Below are 24,544 nucleotides of genomic sequence, written 5' to 3'. Positions count from 1 at the left end.
GCGTAATCATTTAAAAAAATAAATAAAATATAAATTTACATAAAAAAATTAATTTTTTAATAATAAATCTTATTATTTTTTAAAACGATTACGTTATGGTTATATACTTTACGATTATACGTAAATTAATACTATTTGAACAATAATGTTAGAGAGCCTGTTCCTGATTATCTTTATCAATCTGAATATTATATAATACAAAGTTGTTTGTAATCTACATGAATATTAGGACGTATGTGCGGTCTTGAAAGTTGTCCGCTGAGTGATAAAAAGTCTCTTTTATTTTTATAATTTATCTCAATTTATATCATGTTATTATTATAATTTTTTTAAATTTTTATATAAAATAAAATAAATAATTTAATATTTTTTAATTTTAAAATAAAAATAATATTAAAAAAATATATTTTAATAATATTTTATTATTTTTTAGATGTTTTATTGAGATATTGCGGAGACATCAATTATTAGGAGAAAGCATGGGGAAATCAATCAATAGTTCAGTGGCAGATGCGCTCTTTTCATCGTTACTGATAAAAAAGTTGCTCTTCTTTTCGTGTTGGAATAGACGGCAGTACTAATCAATCACACGTCAATTTTTGCACGTACAATAATTTGCATATACGACAAAGTTTGCCGCTAATTATTGATACACACAACACTTTTTAAAGTGACGTAAATTGAAGATATTTTTATAAAATAATAATATTTTAATATGTTATTATATAATAATATTTTTATTTTAAAATATAATTATAAAATATGTCGGAAAAAGTATTATTTGTTTATTATTTTTCTTAATTATTTATTTTCTAATTTGAAAAGAGCACGACATTGTAACCGTAATAATTTATCGTAATTTAATTTAAAAAAAAATTTAAAATTTGAATATTATAAATTAAATATTACCATTTAAATAATTTAGATAATATATTCAACCCATTTAAATAAAATAATTCTTTTAAAAAAATATTTAAGATATATAAAAAATATTTAATCTCATCTCATTATTATAATTTTTTAAATTTTTATAAAAAATATAATAAAAAATTTAACTTTTTAAAATCTAAAAATAATATTAATATTAAAAAATAATATTTTAATAATATTTTTTAATTTTTATCTCAATTCAACTCATATCGACTCACTATGCAAACTTCACCTAAATTACCATAAAAAAAAAAAAAAAAAAAAACATAAATCTTCTACTAAAATCATGTGGATTTAATGATGTTTGGTTTGTGAAGATTGAAACTCTAACTATTCTGTACACGTTATAGGCAATATATTTGATGGAGTATTATTACAGAGGATATTCAAACTTTATTAGCTGAAAATACAGACTGATCTCCATGGGGCGATATTGCGGTAGTAGAACTTATTAGGGTTGAAAAGGAGATCACAACCAAAAGATAACGATGATTTCACATGCAACCTTCACCAATACAAAGCAAAGCAAACTTCAATCAATACTAAAAGAGCGAGAGAATTAGGTCCTAGGCATTTTGACGAAATGCCTAAGGAAGATATTCCAGACAGTCAAAAACAGGATTACAATTCCAACAACCGTTGCTGTGCCTCTCCAAATATCCCGGAAATAGACCGTCGTCAAGGTTGCCATGTTTCTGTTCCAGAAATCTTCGTAATGCTCGTTTAGCTTTTGACTGAGTTTGTAATGACAGGAATTAACTTCCACAATTTGATGGCCAAGTTTGTTAACCAGTGTCGCCACTGCTTCGTCGCTTCCAAGCTGATTAACGATAACTTTTTTCTCGACCAAAAGATCGACATCTTTTTCTGTGTTGATGAGATAATCCAGGAGAAGAATGTAATTGCAGATGTAAGCCTGCGTTGGATAATGACACTGTTCCAAGGCCATCAGGTTTCGGAAAACAATTTCAGTCGTGTCGTCTACTATAAGGGCAGGGAGTTCCAGGAAAGGTTGCATGCTTTTCAAGCAGACTAAGCATTTCAAACATGGCAAGCAATTCAGGAGCCAGGAGCAGTTCAGGTACGGGCAATGTTCCAAGCAGTTTCCCTTGTCGAATTGAATGTCAGTTAAATGTCTTTTTTTAACTGCTTCGAATTGCACTCCTGCCTCGTCAAGCTTTGTGGCACAGTATAAATGATCGATTCTTTCACTTTCATTTCCCCCTTTTTTACTTCTCAGGTCTGGTCGAAAGAAGAAATATCTCAACAAATCTGTGAAATGTTTCACTTCCTCACCGATGTTGGGCTCTGTCTTCGGATCATAATGAGAGAAGTAATTGCGGGAAAGCTGAAGAAAGGGAGTGTCCTCTTTGTTGGGGTTGACTTCTTTATGATTGGAAGAGCCATAGATGGATGTATACAGATCCTCGAGAACAAAAAAAGGAAGCTGATTCTCGAGTAGAATCAAGTCATGCTGTATACTGTTTCTCAGCCAGGGTTTGCTTAATATATAATCGCTTTTCCTCTCAGAAGTCCTCAAGAAGAGCTCAATTATAAAGATACTATCCATCAGAATCATGTTTACGAACTCTCTGCTTCCGAGTCTTGAGGCTCTGCATAACAGTGACGGATATTTGCTTCCTTCTTTTCAATTATGAGTGCGAGATCCTTCCGGTTCTTCTTTGTTCGATAACAGAGTTCCTTCAAGTATCTCTCTTTCTGCTTTTCCATTTCCCTCAATTCTCTTTTCCCGTAATGGAGAGGGCCGATTGAAACCAGATTTGGAGTATAGGCTTCTTTGTTTACGTTGCGAAGTCTTTTGGGAACCCTGTAGATGCAGCACTCAGGCCACTCGGCAGGCTCCAGGTCTGGGGGGATGTCGATGAGGTATTCTTCGCATTCAATATCCTTTTCCGAAACACGACTTGCAACGCGGCAGGCCATCTTCTCAGATGACAGACAAACACTACAACCAGAAAGAAAGAATAGATTCACTGTCTACAAAGCATATTTCTCAATACAAGAGCATGCACATGTTCTAAGTTGTTGCTAACTTCTCAAATCAATGGTATGAATCAGAGTAATAATTCATGACACCCTTTAAGTACTCCTTCAAATGGGATTAAAACTCGTAAAAAGTAATGCAATTTCTCATCCAGTACATGTTGAAAGTCATCTTTTTTGCCTTTTTTTGGCTGTAAAAAGTACTTACAAACCCACTCCTAAACACAAAATATGTTTCTGACAGCAAGCTAGCATGAATAATAGGAGTGAAAGAGAAAAAGATCTGGGAAGAAATATATAATTCTATCACATATTCCAGTGAACATACCTTGTCGATCGGCTGTGTGCTTGATGAAGAACCTACAAAATCTTGCTAGCAGGAAATGTCTGTGTGCTTGATGATGCCACCAGAGTTAGTTCTGTTAAATGTATCTCACCCTCTCTCTCACTGATTATATCTGCTTTCTTCCTCTTTTGCTCGATTATATTATCACATGTATATATGGGGTTAAGTGCTCTCTCTCTCACACAAAAAGAGAGATAAAAAGCACAAAGGACAATCAACTTTTGCAAAAGCAAAGAGAAAAAGAAAGGGCTGCTCTGAATATCCTCCCACTGTAATGAGCTTTATTGACCACCCTATACCCTGCATAAATTGACATGAATAATGGAGATACTCGTCTTCCCGGCTGTATTAGGGAATGATCTTATGAATATTTCAATTGCTGCCAAATTTTAGTGAAACTGGTAACAAGATTTTAAGTACAGTGATAACGTGAAATTATTACTTTTCTTAAAAGTTAAAAAAAATATATATTTTATTATTTAATTTATATATCTTAGCAAAAACTGACGTCCACGTCGAATTCATGCTCCAATTTCAATTCAGCAGTATTAGTTTTTAATAACAAGATAAGATTTAATTTATGTTAGCCGTAGCTGATTGTTTTTGTAGAAATGATATTTACTAACGGATGATATTTTAAATGCATGTCTCTTTAATATAGTTTAGATTTTAGTATTTTACAAAAGAAGAGATATTTGAGCTATTAATAAAAAAAAAAGTGTCACAATCACAAAAGAATTATATGTACAAAAATAATTCCATAAATTAATGCGGTTTCATATAAATTGTTAAATCTATTTTATAATATTAAAAGTAACTTCACAATTTGACAGATCACGTAAAATAATATGAATTCGTAGAATTACTTTTATATAATTTTTTTTGTCTCTAACGTATTTCTCCTAATAAAATAGGGTTACTCTGATCTGATCAAGAAAATTAGAAATGGTTAAGAACTGTTTCTCAAGCACGTTGCAATTGTTCAACGAAAAGAACATGAAATGGGATGGTACCGAAGCTTTTCCTGATCAATTCTGTGCGAGATTTGTTTTACATTGAGAAACATCAACTAATAATTGTCATCATCTTCGCATATATAGCCCTACCGTACGTAATTAACCCGCAGATAAAATAAAGTAACTTTAATAAAGTAGTTGATTATGGCGAAGTACTCATCTAGCTACCGCATGCATGCTGTTTTTCCAAAGCTAAAAAGGAAGAAAGATTCCTTGTGTTTCCCGCTTTTATTGTTAGCCTACCTGCATAAAATATTAAGATGAGTAATATACGCTTCTACATATCATTGTCGAGTGTCTAAGGCCCGTTTGTTTTTAGCAAACATTTCATCTCATCTCATTTTATCTCATTATTATAATTTTTTCAAATCTCCACACAAAATAAAATAAATAATTTAACTTTTTCAACTTCCAAAACAAAAATAATATTAAAAAATATATTCTAACAATATTTTATTTAACTTTTTAACTTTAATCTCAACTAATCTCATCTCATTTCTGAAAACAAACAAGCCCTAAATTTCACGTAGTTTTTGTTTAAAAAAAAGTGAAATTTATTATTAAAATATTAATTTTTTATGATATAAATTTCGTATTTATTCAATTTTTTAAAATAATTACGTGATGTTTGTATATTCCATGACTGGAAATATTTTTTCAAATAATATTACTCTTATAATAAATCTTATAAACAGGATCAGTACTGTACCTATGAGCCCATCGATTTGGCTCTATACTTAATTTAATTAAGAACTTATATAGTGTCCAAGTTAAATATATAGTGTCCATATATTAATTGTTTATTTTATATTTTTATTACGAAAGTGGAAAAACATTTCAACATTGATCCGAAATGACATGGCCTGTTGGTTTCGATAATATTGATTAATTGCATGTAGCTGATGACTCAGATCACATGATGAATTCTCCAGGTCTGCAATATTTTTTGGAGTCTACTGCAAGTATTTTTCTCTTTAATAAAAGACCTCTTATCAACCCTTATGTATGGACTGAATGTCTCACCAAACCTTTTCTATAGTTGCAACTTGTAACTACTCCATTTTATATTATTATTATTTCGTAAGTGTTCAATGAACTTGCAATTAAGGAGACGTCATTCTAATGACGTCCACTGCATCATGCGCAAATTAAACTATTAAACCGATCGAGTCTGCAGATAATGAAAGAAGCCGCAACGATTTTTACCTCGTCCAATGATTCAATGAACCTGCACGCAACTTATGCAAAATTATCGTTAATTGAGAAATCATATTTACAGGGTTGCCTAAATTTTGTATATATTTTTAAAAGAATTCATAAATTTGAAACTTACATTAAAAATTATTTTTTAATAATAATTTATACTTTTTTTATTAGAGTATGTGCATGAACTTACACATTTTAAAATTATATTTAACATTATTCTTATTAAAAGTAACATACAAACTAACGTGACTTGATGTGGTATACCATATTATAAAGTTTTATTTATTTATAAAGTATCTAATTTACCACATCATACTATATATATATATATATATATATATATATATGATAACACAGAAAATATGATTAAGTGTAAGAAAAACTCTATTTAGAAGTTGGTACGCAAAATACATCATTTATTTTTATTACCATGATAAGACTTGATTTGCTAAAAAAAATTAAAATAAAAATTTTGACAAATTAAATATTGTCATGTCAATAAAATAAAGGGGTCGTTTTAAGTAGAACAACTTTGAGTGTAAATATCATAGCATATACAGAACTCTGCTGAAATAGATACACTCACGAACTTGATTACAACAAAGCTCTTCCGCAAACATTAATAATTAAACCGCCGATGTTGCTTCATTGTTGCAGGACAAAAATGTTAGAAATGCAGGTTGAACAAGGAAAAAAATGAAGCTGATCTGAAATCTATTACTATAAAAAAGATTTATCGCGAAATGTTAGTATTCCAACCGCAATAGATTTGCTCCGTCAGCAGAGTAATACTAAAACTAAAACTATTTTCAAATTGTTTATTTAAGAGATCTTACTGAATAGGATCTGTAGAGATTTAAATTTGAATATTTTTTAGAGTACTTTTTAGTGTATGTTTTGGCAAGAAAATTCTTTGGAGAATTTTCATATTGGTTCTCTCAAAGAGTGTGATCGTGCTTTATGTTGGATAATTGATTGGTCGAGTTTTAGCTATTAGAGTTTCAGAAGAAAAGTCAATGTTTGAAAATTGTCAGAGGTTCTGGTTGCTACTGCGGTAGAAAAAAAATGAGTGACTCATTTGTCTGGTCAAGTAAGAGTGTCAATTGACAAAGAATGCTAGAAATGCAGGTTGAATAAGGAAAAGAATAAAGCTAATCTGAAATCTATTACTGCAGAGAAGATTTATCGTGAAATGTGAGTATTCCGTCAGCAATAGATTTGCTCTGTCAGCATAGTCCAACTAAAACTAAAACTGCTTTCAGATTGTTTATTTAAGAGATCCTACTAGTTAGAATCTGTAGAGATTTAGATCTGAATATTTTCTAGAGCACTTTTTAGTGCTTATTTTGGTGAGAAAATTCCTTGGAGAATTTTCATATTGGTTCTCTCAAAGAGTGTGATCGTGCTCCATGTTGCAGAATTGATTGGTCGAGTTTCAGCTACTGGAGTTTCAGGAGAAAAGTCAATGTTTGAAGATTGTTAGAGGTTCTACCTGCTATTGCAGTAGAAGACAAATGAGTCATTTGTCTAGTGGTTAAGTAAGAGTGTCAATTGACAAAAGTTTTGTATTAATTGAGCTTTACTTGTAATTGATTTTCAAATAATAAAATTGATTTTTTGGATTTGGTTGCCCAGTAGGGTTTTAGCTTTAAAGGATTTTTCAACGATACCAATTTTGATGTTATACAATTTATTTACTTTATATTATTGCTTAATTATTAAATAAATACATGATTAACGATTAATTAATTTATTGAGTGAATTGATAGATATTTTTACTGTTACAATACAGGAGTATTTGAGTAATTTCAAGTTGAAACCAAGATCATAATCATGTGCAAAGGGATCATCATCATCACCAACAGAGAACCATCTCCTTGTATAATTGTTCTTTTTCGTTTCTTACTTCGTATGGCTACGGCCTATTAATTAAAGCTTGAGCTAATTCTTTACCTGCGTATAGGGCTTGTCTTGTTGTCGTGCCTTTGAATGATCTGGTCACACTTGTGGCCGGACCTTGCGTCATGTATTAGATAATAATGGTTTCTTTATAGCACGGGGCTGAATGATGGCTGTGAAGTAGTGCTGAAATTGTTTTATTGGATTTGGCGATTAATTTATCTACTTTTCTACAATATTCCCTTAGCTTTTGGCAAGTCTTGGTCGAAAATCAATGCTTTTGTAGCTGTCGAAGACTCAAATCATTACATATAATATAAATATTGAACAGCAATATTAAGCAAGTTGCTTATTATAATATACTATAATTCGGTTGTTGTGATCAAATTGCTGTCGGATATAAGAAATTGAAGTTGCTATTAACCCGTACGTTGAATAATAAGCTCTTAATTATGATAAATAACTTTTTAGTTGTGGATATTATTTATTTATTTAATGTAAAATATGGATTAATATTTTCATCTTTTCACTTTATGTTGACGAGTAAAATAATTAAAATAAAATATTTGCTGGTGAGCTGTACAAACTATACATCTCAATTAGTACCAGTCTTGACTTTTTCCACTTCTAAGGGCATGTAATTTGGACCCTGATAAATTTTCAGAATTCTCAAAACATCTCATAAATATTTCATTTTCATAATCGCTCAAATATAAAACATAGTTTAATTTTAAATATTTAATTTTTTTTATTTAATTAGTGACTAATCATTATTCAAACTTAAATACAACTTTTACAAGTTTCAAACAAAACAAAAAATTAATACATCTTTTACAAATTTTATATTATTTTTATTCAATTTTTTCTCAATTCTTGTCCAAAATCAAATAAAATATCTTCACTCAAATTATTTCATTACAATTCATCAAATTAGATAATCCAAGTATCCAAACAGTTCCTAGTAACTTCATAATCGGGAAAATATCAAATTCGAAGACTTTCGCTCGAAGAAAAAATGTACTCCTGAGCACATTAATAGAACATTCAATGCATGCCAGCACTGGCTTTATTTGCTGGTAATAAGACATGAGCAGAAAACTTTATTTGCTGCAATAGAGACTCTCCAAATAATGCTATAAACTCACAAAAAGAAAATGCTATAACATTTACTTGCGAAGAAGCCTAACGAAATTCCATAAAGTGAGACCCAAGAAAATAATTCCAACCACAGTAGCAGTACTGCCCCTCCAAAAATCTTGGAAATACACACTTGTTAAGGTTGCCACGACACGGTTACAACTGTTCTCGTAGTACCCATCAAGCTCTTTACTGAGATCCAAGTAAAAGATTCCATTGCTCTCAATCTCATGGCCGAGCTTGTTAAACAGATCCGTCACTGCAACGTTGGAACCCAACTCGTTAACAATGATCTTCTTGTCAGCAAGCAGCTCTACATCTGCTTTAGTTGTAATAAGATCATCCAACAGCACAATATAATCGCAGGTGTAAGTTTCGAATGGATAATGGCACTGCTCCAAGGCCATCATGTTTCGGAAAAGACCTTCGGTTTTGTCGTCAACACGAAGGGGTGGGATTTCCAGAAAGCTTTGCATACGCGTGAAGCAGGTGGATTTCAGGCGTGGTAGGCAAGCCAAGAGCCATGAAAGGTTGAGGCACGGGAAGCATTCTAAGCATTCGTTCTCCAGAAATTGTATTTCGAGTATAACTCCTCGAGAACCATAAAAGGAATTTGATTCTCTAGCAGAAGCAAGTCGTACCGTATACCACGTTCCATATACGGTTGGCTTAATATATAATCTTTTTTATGAACCTGAAATGTTTTAGATTTCCTCCAGAAGAGCTCAATTATAAAGATAGCTTCCAGTAGAACCATGTTTACAAACACTTTACTGCCGAGTAGAAAGTTCTCGGACTAGCTATGGCGGATTCTCGCGTCGTTGCGCTCGATGATGCATGCAAGATCCTCGATGCTCTTCTGAACGATTGAAGAATATCTATATTTCTTTCATGTGTTGAACTGTTTACAAAGGCTCCTTTATATAGGAGAATTACAGGATAGTTTGGACATTTACTCAAGCACATGGTGTGCGTGCTGCCTAGAGCTATTTACAGGGATATTGTTATAACCGTAAGATGCCATTTACAAGGGAATAACAGAAACCAAACAAGAGAATTTCAGCAAGAGTTTTCTAGGAGTTTCTGGAAGAGTCTTCATGCTGAGAAGGCTTGACTGATGTGTGTACTGCTGAGGTGTATGCTGTGAGATTTTGCTTCGATGAGGTGGAGTTGGATCTTGGTTGGGCTAAGCTGCTAATACCCTCCTGCGAGTCCATGATGGGAACCATTGTGAGACTCGTTCTTAATTGAACAAACCGAGATGATTGCAAGGGCTTGGTAAATATATCAGCGACTTGATCTCGAGATGCAGTGATCGAAGGCAACTTGTAGAGACTTGGAAGTGACACGGTCACGCACAAAATGAAAATCAATCTCCATATGCTTTGTGCGTGAGTGAAGAACAGGATTAGCTGCAAGATATGTAGCCCCCAAATTGCCACACCAGAGGGTAGGAGGTTGAGAGAGAAAAGTACCAAGTTCTTTAAGCAGTGACTGAAGCCAAAGTAGTTCAGCAGTGGTGTTTGCCAGTGCTTTGTATTCAGCTTCTGTACTAGATCTTGCAACTATGGGCTGCTTCTTGGAACTCCAGGAAATTAAATTTGAACCAAGAAACACATAAAAACAGCCAGTGGAGCGACGGTCATCAGGGCATCCTGCCCAATCCGCGTCCGAGAATGCATGACGTTTATAGGAAGAGGAAGGGCGTATGAGAAGGCCATAGTGAGTAGTGTATTTGAGGTATCTGAGGATCCTCTTGACCGCTTGCCAGTGAGGTAGTTTTGGACAATGCATAAACTGACAAATTTTGTTGACAGCAAATGAAATGTCGGGTCTGGTAAGAGAGAGATATTGAAGACTACCAATTGTACTGCGATAGACAGTTGGATCAAAAATTTCAGGACCAGTGGAGAGTGAAAGTCAAGCAGAGGAGGCCATGAGGGTCTGGACAGGTTTGGCAAGGTCCATGTTGGTCTGTTTGAGCAGATCACAAACATACTTCATTTGTGATAGGTGTAGACCTTGTGAGAGATGGTGAATCTCGAGTCCTAGAAAAAATCAAAGAGGTCCCAAGGTCCTTGACTGGGAAGAAGGAGTTGAGAGAGTGTAATACAGAGGTGATAACATCCACACTGGAACCAGTAAGAATAATATCATCTATGTACACTAAAAAGAAAAGAGTGACAGAGGAATTTTTGTACAAAAATAACGAGGGATCTGACAGAGATTGTGTGAAGCCAAACTCAAGAAGCTTGTTACTCAACTTGGAGAACCACGCCCGTGGCGTTTGTTTAAGACCATAAATGGCCTTATTCAAGCGACAAACGTGGGTTGGGTGATCAGGATGGATGAAGCCGATGGGTTGGGTCATGAAAACTTGTTCTTGGAGGTCCCCATGTAGAAAGGCATTGTTGATGTCTATTTGCCATAGGGACCATCCTTCAGTGAGAGCAATGGAAAGTATAGTACGAATTGTGGTTGGCTTCACAACAGGACTAAAAGTTTCAGAGAAGTCAATACCTACCTGTTGATGAAACCCTTTTGCTTCGAGACGAGCCTTGTGTCGGTCGATGGTGCCATCCGAACGTCTCTTGGTGCGAAAAAACCCATTTGCACCCTACGAGGTTGTGGATTCCTAAAGAGGGTACTAGAGTCCATGTATTAGTGTTCATCAGTGCTTGAAACTCTTCAGCCATGGCTGTCCTCCATTCTTGATGTTTTGAAGCTTCGGTAAAGGTGATGGGATCATCAAGAATGGGGGAAGAAAAAGTGAGAAAACTTCGGGGAGGTGGCTAGAGAATAGTTTCACCGGTGAATGTTTTGGGAAGAAGAGAATTAGTTTTGGATCTAGTGATGATTTGATTCGTGGGGGAAGGCGCTGCAGATGATAGAGGTTGCTGGGAAGATTCGAGAGTGTTGAAGGAAGGAGATAAAGGCTGAGAGGAATTGGATTGAGAGGGAGTATCGGATTGTGGAGTTGATGAGGATGGGCTTTGGGGTGTAATGGGCTCAGTTGGTGAAATGGTTGGGCTTGTAGGAGACCGAAGGGAGGGATGAGGGTGTGAGATGTGATCTGTAGCTAGGAACGAGCTGGGTAAGAGAGACGTGGGTTGAATTGGTTCGGTGGGCCGTGAGTGGGTATTATCAGAATGTTGGTTTGTTGTGTATGTGGGCTGGGTGGGACAAGGACCAAGAATAGAGGGAAGAGGCGTTGGGGATGGGTTTGAGTCCTAGTTGGTGGTGTGATTAAAAGGAAATAATTGCTCATCAAATACAACATCTCTTGAGATGTAGAGACGTCCTGTAGATAGATGTAGACAACGGTAGCCATGGTGGGAGTCACTGTACCCACCATATATATAAATTAAGCTAAGTGTAAGACATGTTTTATCCCAAAATCTTTCACACACACATATATCTATTCTCTATTATATAAGCGGTTATCGAGCTGTTACAGTAATGAACAATGAATTCTTGTCCATCCGTTTTTTTGTATTTTACCGGTTTTGACCTGCTATTCAATACATAGGTGTTGTGCATTTTTCGTGTATTGTAGGGGTATAATTGTCTTTCGGTTGTCGGCAGCTTCAGTGTTTTTTTTTATATCTCTCAGTCTTATCTCTTTCGTCGTCTCTTTCCTCTGCATCTTCTCCTTCCTCCTCACTCTAAAAGCAAACACTTTCTCGTCTTCTCTCTTCTCTGCTTCTTCTCATCTTCTCTCTTCTTTTGGTCTTTGTTTCATCGTTTTCTTTGTTTAGGTTTATTTCTCCAGTGTTGGGTTTATTTTTTCCTTTTATTTTGTTGTTATTATGTTTCCGTTTGTTAAAATCCTAAAGTTATATTCTTTATTTCTTCTTTCTCTTCTTTTCTCTACTTCCTTATTTCTCCTCTGTGCCACACCCCACCTTGAGCCCTCTCTCCTTTGCAACCGATGTCGCCGCCCTCGAAGCGACGGATTTGGCTGAACACTCAGATCCGTCATGGATCTCAACCCTCAACCAGCCCCTTAGATTCGCTGTCACACGACATCTTCTCTCTTCCAGTAGTTTTTCGCCAACCACTCTTTGCATATTTTATCCCTGTTTTTTTTTTTATCGATGTCCCAGTATTCTGTTTTATCTCTATGGGATGTGAATCTAAACTGTAGTTTTGAAATTTTGTTGTTGTTTCGTTCATTCTGGAGTCAAAAGATTTTGTGGAATTTTTTTTTTATTTCATCTTTTGCTTGTTGGATTTTTTATCTCGATTTGTTTTTTGTTCGATGTGAATCTACTTGATGGATTTCTATTTGTTGGTATGGACCATTTTTTGTTGGGTTTGACATTTGCTTGGATGTGAAATTTGTTATTTTTTCTTTTGGATATGCGACGTTTCTGAGTTCTAATTTGCTTCCTCTTTCGTCAAAACTGGGAAAATCCCAGCAGCCCTTGTGTTTCTCTTAGTATCTTTCCTTCTCGTAGGTGGCGTTTCGATGTCTCTCTCTTCCGTTTGGTCACACGCACACACAACCCTTGATTGAGAACACATTTCTTTGAGATTTGAGAAACTGACTCCGTAGTGGAGTCCTAAGTCCTTTAGATATGAGCATCACATCCTGATTCTGAAACCAATAAATAAAAGAATTAACCCAATGGCATTCAATACATACCTGCCAAAGAACTACTATATCAGGTATTTTTTCATTTGTAATATATATATGCTGGCTGTTGGTTGAATATTGTGTGTATTGCATTGGTTGCTTTGATTGTTGTCCCTCTATAAGATCAAGAGTTATAATTTGAATGATTTGTTTTCTTATGGAAAGTTTGTTGAAAACTTGATTGAGAAATTAATATACTTATAGGTTTGAGTTCATATCCGCTACTAATTTAAGCTACTTGTAGCAAGTCTCAAAGTTGTATGTAGGTGTTGTCCTTATGTTTTGTTTCATAATACAGCAATCAATTCATTGTTTTCTAGGTTTAATGCTTAAAATCAATCAACAAAGATTCCATTGCCCACTATTATATCTCTTTGTATGAACAAATCATTTATGAGTTTTCAAGTAGCTTAAAAATTATTTCCCAGAGTCAAAAGTATGTCTAATATAAAAATATTGGTTAAGAACCGTGAATGAAAGACACTTCAAGTCTTGGTATCTTTAACAATATACTCATATAGATGAGTTTCGGTTGTAAGCTTGGGTTGTAAGACTTGCCTTTGAGATTGAAAGATGTGGGCATTATAGCAAATTTTATTTCTTTTTTGTCTAGATCAAATTAACGCAGGGAGTCTATCTCTGTTCTTACTGAATTCAGTCATCTTAGGGGATCAATCTCTGGATTCAGATTTGTATGGTGCTAATTATTTTGAAATTGATGTTCCAAATAATCCTCCTCCTCTATTAACGTTTGCTTTGGAGATTTAAGAATTATAATTAACAATGCATAGGCTTTATGTATATATTAAATTGTGTATAGTTTCTATTGTGTGTTTGTTTGCTCATTTCTCATATCTACATTCAAAAAGGGATTTTGATGGGTGCTGCTCTTAGGTAAGGTTGGAGGCGTGGAAGTGGGGCTTACTTTAGGTTTGGAAGTGGGTGCTGCTCTTAAAGAGGTACATGTTTTTATTTTGTATTTTGGTACCTTCGTTGTTATTTTTCATTATTATTTAGAACTTATATAAAACTTATTCTAAGTTTAGATTTAGTACTCTAGGGCTACAAAGCACAAGGCCAAAATGGTTCTATACACATCTCAGCCTTGCATGTGGGTTATTTTGTTGAAGAATCGGTGGATTCCTTTCGTTTCAATGGCTACTGAGTCGACTCAGCCATTAAGTCGATTCAGCCATTGCTGAACTTGATCTAGTTACTGTTTGAACATTTTCATCACGTTCAAACTTTAAGAACTGGAAAGACTTTATTGGGAAAGGTGTCTCAATCGTTCAACTGCCTATATACAACACCGTTCGAATGGGTGTATACCGTTTGAATGATTAGAACTCAAAAGACTTTCTTGGGAACGATGTCTCAATCGCTCGACTGCCTATATACAACACCGTTCGAACGGTTTGAGGCTGGTCGAATGAGTAGAACCCAAAAGACTTTCTTGGGAACAGTGTCTCGACCATTCGACTGTTTATGTACAACACCGTTCGAACTTTTTGTCAGTGTTCGAACGTCTATAACCCAAAAGCAAAACCTTTCGAACGCTATTTGCAACGTTCGAACGATTCAACACAGAAAACATATTTATATTGTTTCATTAAATATATAATTTTATGATTGTTTTGAATATTATATTTTGTAATTAATCTTTTTAATTTTATTATTTAAATTTCCGGTTGAAATGTCTGCTAAGGGAACGTCAAAGCGAGCCAGACTAAGGGAACTAGGTTCTTTTAGTAGTACGGTCGATACATTGTTAGGCCATAAAGTTTTACTTGTAACCCCCGCTCCTTTCTTCTTACGTAAGTTTCTCTCTTTCTTGCGTAAGACTCCTCCTTTCTGACGTAAGTAAATTTCGATGACGGAATTATGCAACAGTCTGCAATTCTTTCTGGTGACTGCGAGCATCGTCATGTGTGCCAAACCATGACGACGTGCCTCCCGAGATATTAGGTGAGTTCTAAGGTACGCTCAGTGTTTTAAATGTACTGAAAATATTTATATGAGGTATTTCCAGTATCGTTGAGTTAAATTTGTTTTTAAATAAGACAATTATAATATTTTGAAGAGCTCCAAAATATTATAATTGTTAGAAATTATTTTAATATTAATTATTAAAATGATTCCAGTTATTTAAAATATTAAGGGATTTAAATTATGTTGAAAGCTTTAATTAAATTAAATAGTTTTATTCTCTTAAATATATTAAATAAGACTTCATCATTTATTAATGATGAAGAAATATTATTTTATAAACTAGGGTTAGTTTAAAATAATATTTACTTTAATTCCTCTAAGTGCTTTTAATTAAGTTAACGTTTACGCATTTTCAAATCAGTATTTTAATATCTCAACGTTAGATCGTTTTGAGGACCCTAAGACGAAAGGACTGGGTTAAATACCCAGACCCCTCTCTCTTTCTTCTCACTTTTCCCCAGCCCTCTCTCTCTCCTCCCTCTCCCTCAAGCGTACGCTGTACGCAGTCCATCTCCACACTGTAGCTTCCATCGCACAGCTCGGCGCCGCCGTGCGCCGCCAGCTCTCACCGCTGGCAACGTCGCACTCCCCTTCCTCTGGCGAGCACACCCCCACCAATCTCTCCCTCTCACGCTCTCTCCTCCTCTCTCTTGGAAGTGTAATGCCCGAATGGGCATTATGCCCATTCCGCCGCCGTGCACCGCCTAATGGCTCCACCGCTCCCACGACGACCTCCCCTCCCACCGGCCATCATCCTCCACCGAAGCCAGCCCCTGTTGCGCAGCCTTCCCTCTCCTTCCACGGCAAGAACCCGAAATGGGTCTCTAACCGATTTCCTCGCCGTGCGCCGCTGTGCACAGCTCCCACGGCCACTAGGCACCACCGTGGACCTCCCCTTACCTCCCCCTTCCTCCTCCCTTGGACCCGAGGCCCATAGCCTCTCCTCCTCACGTACGCACAGGTTGCACGTTCTCCACCGTCGTGCACCGCCACCCACGGTGGGTAACCACCGTCATCAGCTTCCTTAGGCCACCACCAAGCCAACTCAACCTCCCACGGCCCCAATCTGCCACCCATACATGCACACTCTCTCTCACTCTCCCACGGCCTCTCACCCACTATACGGCCAGATCCACCGCCGTGAGCCACCGTGGCGCCACCTCGACGACACCAAGAGTTCCACCGCACCTCCCTTTGCATAGCCATAGGGTCAAACCACCACTTTACGTGGTGGGTAATCACTGCACGTGATGGACAGTCACTGCGTGTGACTGACCGCCACTACACACAGCTAGATCCGCCGTGTTACGCTCCTTGCCACCATCACAAGGCCTTCACGAGCCCTTCCAAGACCTATCCAAACGCCCAAACAGTCAACGTACGTGGGTTAGCCGCCACGTACGACCTCTCTGACGTCATCGGCTGTGACGATCAGCGAGCAACGCACAGGTTATCCTGTCAATTATAACTCTCTATCCCTCGTTAATTATGTTAGATATTAATTAGTGGACTAGGTTGTGGACTGTGCTGTTAGTATTAGGGGAATGACTGTGTAGTATTGAGATGCACTGTGTAGTGTGCTGTGAAGTGTTGGGCATATCTGCGTAATGTGGTGATGTGATGTGTCGTGTATATGAAGTGTTGGGCTCATTGTGTAGTGTGCTATGAAGTGTTGGACACTCTATGTAGTGAAGTGTTGGGCTTATCTGTGTAGTGCGCTGTGAAGTGTGGAGCATAGTTGGGAATTGTGTTGTAATTATGGCGTGGTTGTGCCGTGTAATGCGGTTGTGGAGTTTGTGCTGTAATTATGGCGTGGTTGTGCTGTGTAATGCGGTTGTGGAGTATGTGCTGTATTGGTGACATGGCATGTGGAGTGGGAATAGTGCACATTGAGTGTACTTTGTGTGTGGCGTAATGTGGGATAAGGAGAGTATGTGTAGAATATACTCTCCTGGCGTATTGTGAAATGGGAAGAGTACACCCTGAGTGTACTCTGTATGGCGTGATGTATGTAACAGGAGGATGGAGCAATGCACCATACAGCGGGTATGTCGTGATGGTGATGTGGCGTAGCGTGTATGGAGTATACGCGGAGTATACTCTATATAATGGAGCGATGCACCATACGGCGGGTATGTCGTAATGGTGATGTGTCGTAACGTGTATGGAGTATACGCGAAGTGTACTCCAAGTGGTAGAGTGATATATCGTATGACGGGTATGCCATATTGATGATAGGTTGTAGCGTATGGAAAAGAGAGTATACATGGAGTGTACTCCAAGAGGCAGCGACACTCCGTATGTCGTGTCGCAGAGATAAGGATGATTGTGCAGTTGATGGGCGTGGAACGAGATGAGTAGTGTCGAAAACTGTGGAACAGTGTCCCAAAGTTGTTATGGTGCAGTCTGTAGTCTGAGATGACAAGTGTCACCGTGATGGACTTATGGCTAGAAGTATGGGTGTAGTAGCACAATAAGTGTAAGAGTGCGCAGTGGAAGCATGATTGGGCAACGTCATTAAGTGACATGGTTACTGACAGTCGTGCTTATGATGGATAAGGAGTTAGCTTTGGAATGGCGTAACGGGAACGTGACGAGATGTCACGATGTTACTGGAGTACGTGAGGAACCGTACTCGTGACGAGTTAGAAGTTGGCGTAGAAGTGACGTAACAGGATATCAGGTGATGTGACAAGGTCACGGTGTAGCTTGAGAGTAGTCTCAAGCTATGTGACGTGATGCAAGGCGTAGTGAACAGAGTCTTGTCGCGTTAAGTGTTGGGATGAACTGTAAGAAGGGACGGATGGCATGAAGAATCATGCTAGCCGAGTTAAGAGAATGTTGGTATCGAAATATGGCTCTCATCCCAACGAGCAGGTGATCAACATGTTATATATTGATCTTAGGTGATAAAAGAAGTAAGGTACATGTGTAGTCTGGTGAGACACGTGTACCAGACGGATTCACCATATGTAATGGGTAATCTGTCCCCAGTAGAGTTGCGCTGTGATTAAGCCTCAGAGTTGGCTTAGAGCCGTGTGGCTTGTATGGATGTGAATGAGGATTAGTATGGGCTAGGATGTATGGAGGTTGTGACAGGTGTATTGTCTAGGATTGAGATGCGTGACTTAGTTGGTCTGAATCATGCATTAAGATGAGTTCAATAAAGGAGGATAAGACGAATGTCATAGTGTCTTAATCCTAAGGTGAATCATGGGTTCACTTTAGTGAATGAGCACTTGAGTCAAGACGTTGAGTTGGAAGATGTGATGATCATAAGTAGATCCTGAAGGGTTTAGCATAGTAAAGGGCACATAAGTGCACGAGATAGAATGAGAGTGTTTTAAGTAATGTATAGTTCTGTTTCTAGTTTAAGTTGCTTATGCATTAGATAGAGAATGACGTTAAGCTGATGTATACATGTAGGTTGCCAGCTGACACGGGCATGAATGAACTGCATGGTATGAAAGTAGCATGGAGTCCAGATAAGTATTACGTTCATGCCCTTCTGGAGTTTTCTAGAAATTACGAAACAAAAACGAAAAACTCCTCTCTAAGAAAATGTTCACGAAAGAAGATGCCATGCTTTCAAACGCATATGTACGTACGACCCCTCCATGAAAGCCCCTTTTTGTGCACCCAAAGTTATTAATTATACACATGCGAATGGATGACTATAAGATATATCTATTGTACATATTTTCAAAGAAAACGAACTGATGTAAATGCACGAAAGATGAGCTTGAGCCGACGCCTTAGCGGATCCTACGGACCAACGCCGTCGCGAGCGCCGCGAGGTGTTGCTCGCGGACGACGCGAAGGCCGACGTTCAAGGTGATGCTTCGGATGCTGCGAAAGATGAAGTTTGAGCCCGTGCTTTATATTTTATGAACGGTACGAATCGATACTTTTGTGAATGTTGCGAGGTGATGCTCATGGACGTCATGAAAGAGGACGTTCGAGCCCATGCTCACAAAATGACGTTTTCTCACGAAAAGAAATGTTTTCTCATGTTAAATGAAAGAAAGAACTGAATGAAAGTTCCAGCTCTTCAGAGCTGGCATGAATGAATGAAGCTCCAGCTCTTCAAAGCTGGCATGAACGAATGAATGAAAGAATGAATGAAAGCATGAAATGTATGAAGATACGTAACGGCCACATGAATGAATGAAAGGGTACCAATGAATGGGCAGATTGCAATGCCGGGTAAGTAGTACTGGTAGTGCACCCCGTGCTGCCCCCTATGAAAAGGGATTCCCAACTTGTGGCCATAGGCAGAATCCAGGTCACAGGGCCGCTAACCCTAACACACGGGCGTAACAGTGTGTATCGGCCTATGAAAGTGATAAGAAATAATGTATGTATGTACGTATGTACGCATGCACGAACGCACTTTAAGAAATGAAGGTACTGACGGGTGACACGTTTTACGAAAAGAAAGAAAAATCCCGTCCAGTGATGCTTTCAAACGAACGCACGTATGCACGCATGCATGTAAGTATAATATGTACGAATGATGAATGCATGAATGAAAACCTACGTTATTATATTTTAACTGCATGACGTAATGCTTACGAGTCTTCGACTCATTTTAGTTTTTATGTATGTCCCTCCCCCCACAGGGAAGGAAATGAAGCACGAAAGTCTAGGCACGAGGCTTAAATGTAAGAGAGGCATTTTATTATTAAAATTGATGTTTTCAGCTGTAAACCTCTTTTATTGTAAAAATACATTTTTATTTTATAAACGTATAGTCTTGCATCTTGGGAAGAAGCAAAAAGTTTTAAATCGGACAGTAATTCCCGTCGTCTTTTATCAAATATTTTATAAAAAGACCTACCACAAGGACGGACATTACATTACTGGAGCGTCAAGTGAAGATCGGCGATTTTTAGGATCTTATCTTCAAAGGCCACTCCTTGACATCGGTATTTATGGAGCGCGGTTCGTCACCGATTTTGGACCACAGGGATGAAGTGTTCTAATTCATGGCATATATTGATCTTGTCACTGACTTTTATAGAGAGCTTGGTGCCTTAGTCTGGATGTTGAGGGCAAATATATTATTGCTATGCGAGGTATTTCATTCTCATTCTCAGTAGACATACTTGTCGATTTTATCGGTATTACACATTTGGAGACTGCATATCTAAACATGGTGCCCAAGGAGTCTGTAGCTGGTGAGGAGATAGCTGAGGAAGAGGGCATTGATCCTGATGGACTAGATGACCTCTCAGATGCAGAGGTAAGACAGTTGGTTGTTGGTCAAGATGTTCCTCCTTATAATGGGATGAAGAGCATCAAACAGGTTCATTTATTAGATTTTTTTTCAAAATTCTAAACTTAATCATCATCCACAACATTGACCATCAGCAGCACAAGACAGAGGTTGTCATGGATAAGGCAAGATTTATAATACGTGTCGCTCGTATGATGCCTATCGACCTAGTGGGTTATATATTCACTAGGACGCGATCAGAGGTTTCATACGTTACGATAGATATTTTGCTGTTAGGCCCCCTGATCACACGGTTCCTATTGTCGGTCTTACCTGATGTTGTTGAGTGTATTTGGGAGTTGATTGGACCAATCAATGCCTCCACCTTGTCACAGAGCACGGGGCACTAGAGACTTCGTTTTCATACTCTTACTACAGAGCAAGTCGATACTCAGACAAGAGATGCACACCGGATTGATTATGGAGTATCAGCCGGTCAAACATCCACGCAGCCTGAGGCATCACGCACTGTTTTTACTGATATAGTGCATATGGAGATCCATATTGCCTTTGGAAGCTTACGTACAGAGTTCATAGGTGCCATTGATCACATGTCTCGGGTTCAGAAGACAATATCTGTTCGATTGACACAGATAGAGGCAAAAGTAGATTCAATCGAGGATGTCCTCAAAAAGTTGGGGACTTAGTATTTTATATCTTTTATTTTGTATTTTGTTTTGTTTTTGGTATGGATTATATTTGATGTTTTCTAAGTTTAATTAATTATGTATTATATATTTCTTTTATAAATTAATTTTTTATTACTATTATTAATTCTTTAATTGATTAATTTTTTTTATTAAATTAGATGTGACCATTCGAACGTTAACTGATAGTTCGATTTACATGTTTGAATGGCAAATTACTTTCATGCTAACGACCCGCCAATTTTTCCTGCAATCTCGAATGATTATTTCACTAGGGACGAATTTATTGTCCTTAAATAATTAAGTATATAACCAAATCGATGGGCTCATACGTACAGTACTGATGCTGTTAGATTATATTTTAATATTGAATTGAATTGAGTTGAAATGATAAAATATTATTAAAATATTATTTTTTAATATTATTATTATTTTAATATTTGAAAAAATTAAATTATTTATTATATTTTATATTATAATTTAAAAAAATTATAATAATAAATTGAGATGAATTGAAAGGAGAAAAAAATATAAACCAAACCTCAAAAACGTGTTTCATAATAACAGCTCGACCACTGTCAAGCATGTGCGAAAGACATAACAGCTCGACCACCGTCCAGTTGTGTCCGTATACCTTCAATTTCAAATTAAAAATATTCTCTCAAAAAAAAAAAAAAAAAAGGTTTAATAAGGGTGATTATCATTTCTCCTGGCCAGCTTTTGGCTACTTTTTATAGAATTGATTAAGAGTGTATTTAGATGTTAAAGTGAATTGAGTTAAGTTGATAAAATATTATTTAAATATAAATTTTTAATATTATTATTATTTTTAATATTAAAATTTAAAAAAATTATAATAATAAATTGAGTTTGATTTAAAAACTAAACGTACCCTAACAATAATGAAAGCGGGGAACACAAGGAATCTTTCTTCCATTTTAGCTTTGGAAAAACAGCATGCATGCGATAGCTAGATGAGTACTTCGCCATAATCAACTACTTATTAAATTTACTTTGATCTGCGGGTTAATTACGTACAGTAGGATTATATATGCGAATTAGATTATGACAAATCTTCCACGTACGCGCGCGCACAGAATTGATCAGGAAAAGCTTAGGTACCATTCCATTTCATGATCTTTTCGTTGAACAATTGCAACGCACTGCTTGAGAAACAGATATTAACCATTTCTAATTTTCTAGATCAGATCAGAGTAACCGTATTTGAGTAGAGTCCAAAAAAAAAAAAAAAAAAAAAAAAAATTATATAAAAATAATTTTACAAATTCATATTATTTTATAGGATTTGTTAAATTGTGAAATTATTTTTATTTTAAAATAAATCTAACAGTTTACATAAAACTACATCAATTTATAAAATTATTTTTATACATATAATTCTTTCGTGACTGTAACACTTCTATTTTATTAATAGCCCAATCTCCACTTTTGTAAAATACTAAAACAAAACTATATTAAAGAGACATGCATTTAAAATATCATCCATCAGTAAATATCATTTCTACAAAAACAAACAGCTATGGTTAACGCAAATTAAATCTTATCTTGTTATTAAACTAATACTGCTGAATTGAAATTGAAGCATGAATTCGACGTGGATGTGTAAATAGAAAACGTCAGTTTTTGTTAAGAATAGTAATAATCTCACGTTAGCAGCAATTGAACGTTTCTGTAAAATTTGGCAGCAATTGAAATATTCATAAGATCATTTCCTAATACAGCCGGGAAGACAAGCATCTCCATTATTCATGTCAATAATGCTCTTTACAGTGGGATATTCAGATCAGACGTACGTCCTTTCTTTTTCTCTTTGCTTTTGCAAAATTGATTGTCCTTTGTGCTTTTTATCTTTCTTCTTGTGAGAGAGAGAGAGAGCACTTAACCCCGTGATACAATAATCGAGCAAAAGAGGGAGAAAGCACGTATAATCAGTGAGAAAGGGTCAGATACAGCACTTGAGTTTGGCATTTACAGAACAAAATCTGGTGGCATCAAGCACACAGGCACGATGATACGGATGATTAGGCTTAGTTTGGATCTTCAACTCATCTTAACTTATTATTATAATTTTTTTAAATTTTAATATAAAATATAATAAATAATTCAACTTTTTCAAATCTCAAAATAATAATAATATTAAAAAATAATATTTTAATAATATTTTATCATCTCAACTCAACTCATTTCAATATGAGATGATACGGGTACCATGTAAAAAAGGTGAATAAAGAGGAGCGTCAACATGATACTTTCTCCTTGAATATTGCGCTGTTTTGGCAATAATTCCATTAGCTTTAATTACGTATGTTACTTTATTTTGGAAAGTTGAATAACATAATGAGTATATCATTGTATGAGAGAAAGAAATAAATTATCAAGAAAATTATTATTCAAACTTGTTTTGAAAATTATTAGCCAATTGTTCTTGCAATTTTAATTCAGCATAGGTAAGGCACTCGATCCGGCGTCCTTCCTAATTGAACCTCATTTGACTCGTTCTGTCGCCAAAACTCGTAACAATTTGGCTTCAAAGCAGGTCATGGAAGATTCCTGAATCAAACGCCTAGAGCAGCAAAAAGCGAATTTCATAAATAAAGTTATTTGTATGTAACGTAAACAATTAATAATGTCAGAAAAATAAGAATTATTTTGATCGTGAGTTAATCAAGGAAATATTTAAGGATTGAAATTGAGAAAATATGCAAAACAAAAAGAAGACTTTGAAAGTAAGGATTATTGATAAAATTCGAAATTAAGCTCTGAAATTCACAAGTTGGGTTCAAATAGTTAAGTAAATTTGAGATTATATAAAAAATTAAAATATCAATTATTGCATAGAACCAAATATGTAGTAAATAGGTGTCTTCTAAAAAATCTGACCCAAATCGAAATCAACGTCATGTCTAAAAGTGAAAGTAAAATATTTTCACAAAAGATAACTTAAATTGACGATTGGAAAAGGAAAAAACGGTTGATTTCAATGTTAAAACAAGAAACATCAAGCATAGTGTGGTGATCTTGACTCTCGTGCCGAAAAGAACATTTCGAATTGAGGTCATATATACGATTCTAATACTCGTAGTCAAAATTATAATTAAAATATTGACTCATGTGCAATATTGTCTAAATTTGACATCATTATGACTCATGTGCAATTTTCTACTAAGAATGAGACTAGAGAAATACTTATTCACATAAATTTTTTATAAAAGTAACATATAAATTAGCGTGACTTGTTATGATACATCAGATTGTAAAATTATTTTTATTTGTAAAGTATCTAATGTACCACATTATACTATATATATATATGTATATATATATATATGTATGATAGCACAGATAATATCATTAAGTGGAAGAAAAATTTTATTTGAAAGCCGGTACGTAAAATATACTATTTATTTTATTGACATGATGAGACTTAATTTG

At 35.9% G+C, this 24,544-nt stretch overlaps 1 protein-coding gene and 1 long non-coding RNA gene across 2 annotated transcripts; one reads left to right on the top strand and one right to left on the bottom strand.

Moving 5' to 3' along the window:
* Window positions 1-1,264: 1,264 nt before the first annotated feature.
* LOC121241630 (UPF0481 protein At3g47200-like) lies at window positions 1,265-3,539 on the bottom strand. Its single transcript, XM_041139478.1, has 2 exons — window positions 3,263-3,539; window positions 1,265-2,896 (listed from the first exon to the last, which is right to left on the bottom strand). Exon 2 carries the CDS (start codon window positions 2,507-2,509, stop codon window positions 1,490-1,492), a length of 1,020 nt encoding a protein of 339 aa, XP_040995412.1. The 5' UTR covers window positions 2,510-2,896; window positions 3,263-3,539; the 3' UTR covers window positions 1,265-1,489.
* A 6,074-nt stretch (window positions 3,540-9,613) lies between these two features.
* Window positions 9,614-23,099, top strand: LOC121241646. Its single transcript, XR_005935750.1, has 3 exons — window positions 9,614-9,749; window positions 17,050-17,059; window positions 23,087-23,099. It is a non-coding gene; the product is annotated as an uncharacterized LOC121241646 (long non-coding RNA).
* The last annotated feature ends 1,445 nt before the right edge of the window (window positions 23,100-24,544 follow it).

Source organism: Juglans microcarpa x Juglans regia, chromosome 7S (genome assembly GCF_004785595.1).
Source record: "Juglans microcarpa x Juglans regia isolate MS1-56 chromosome 7S, Jm3101_v1.0, whole genome shotgun sequence".
In the NCBI taxonomy this organism is placed as follows: domain Eukaryota; kingdom Viridiplantae; phylum Streptophyta; class Magnoliopsida; order Fagales; family Juglandaceae; genus Juglans; species Juglans microcarpa x Juglans regia.
This window is presented reverse-complemented; position numbering and strand designations above follow the sequence as displayed.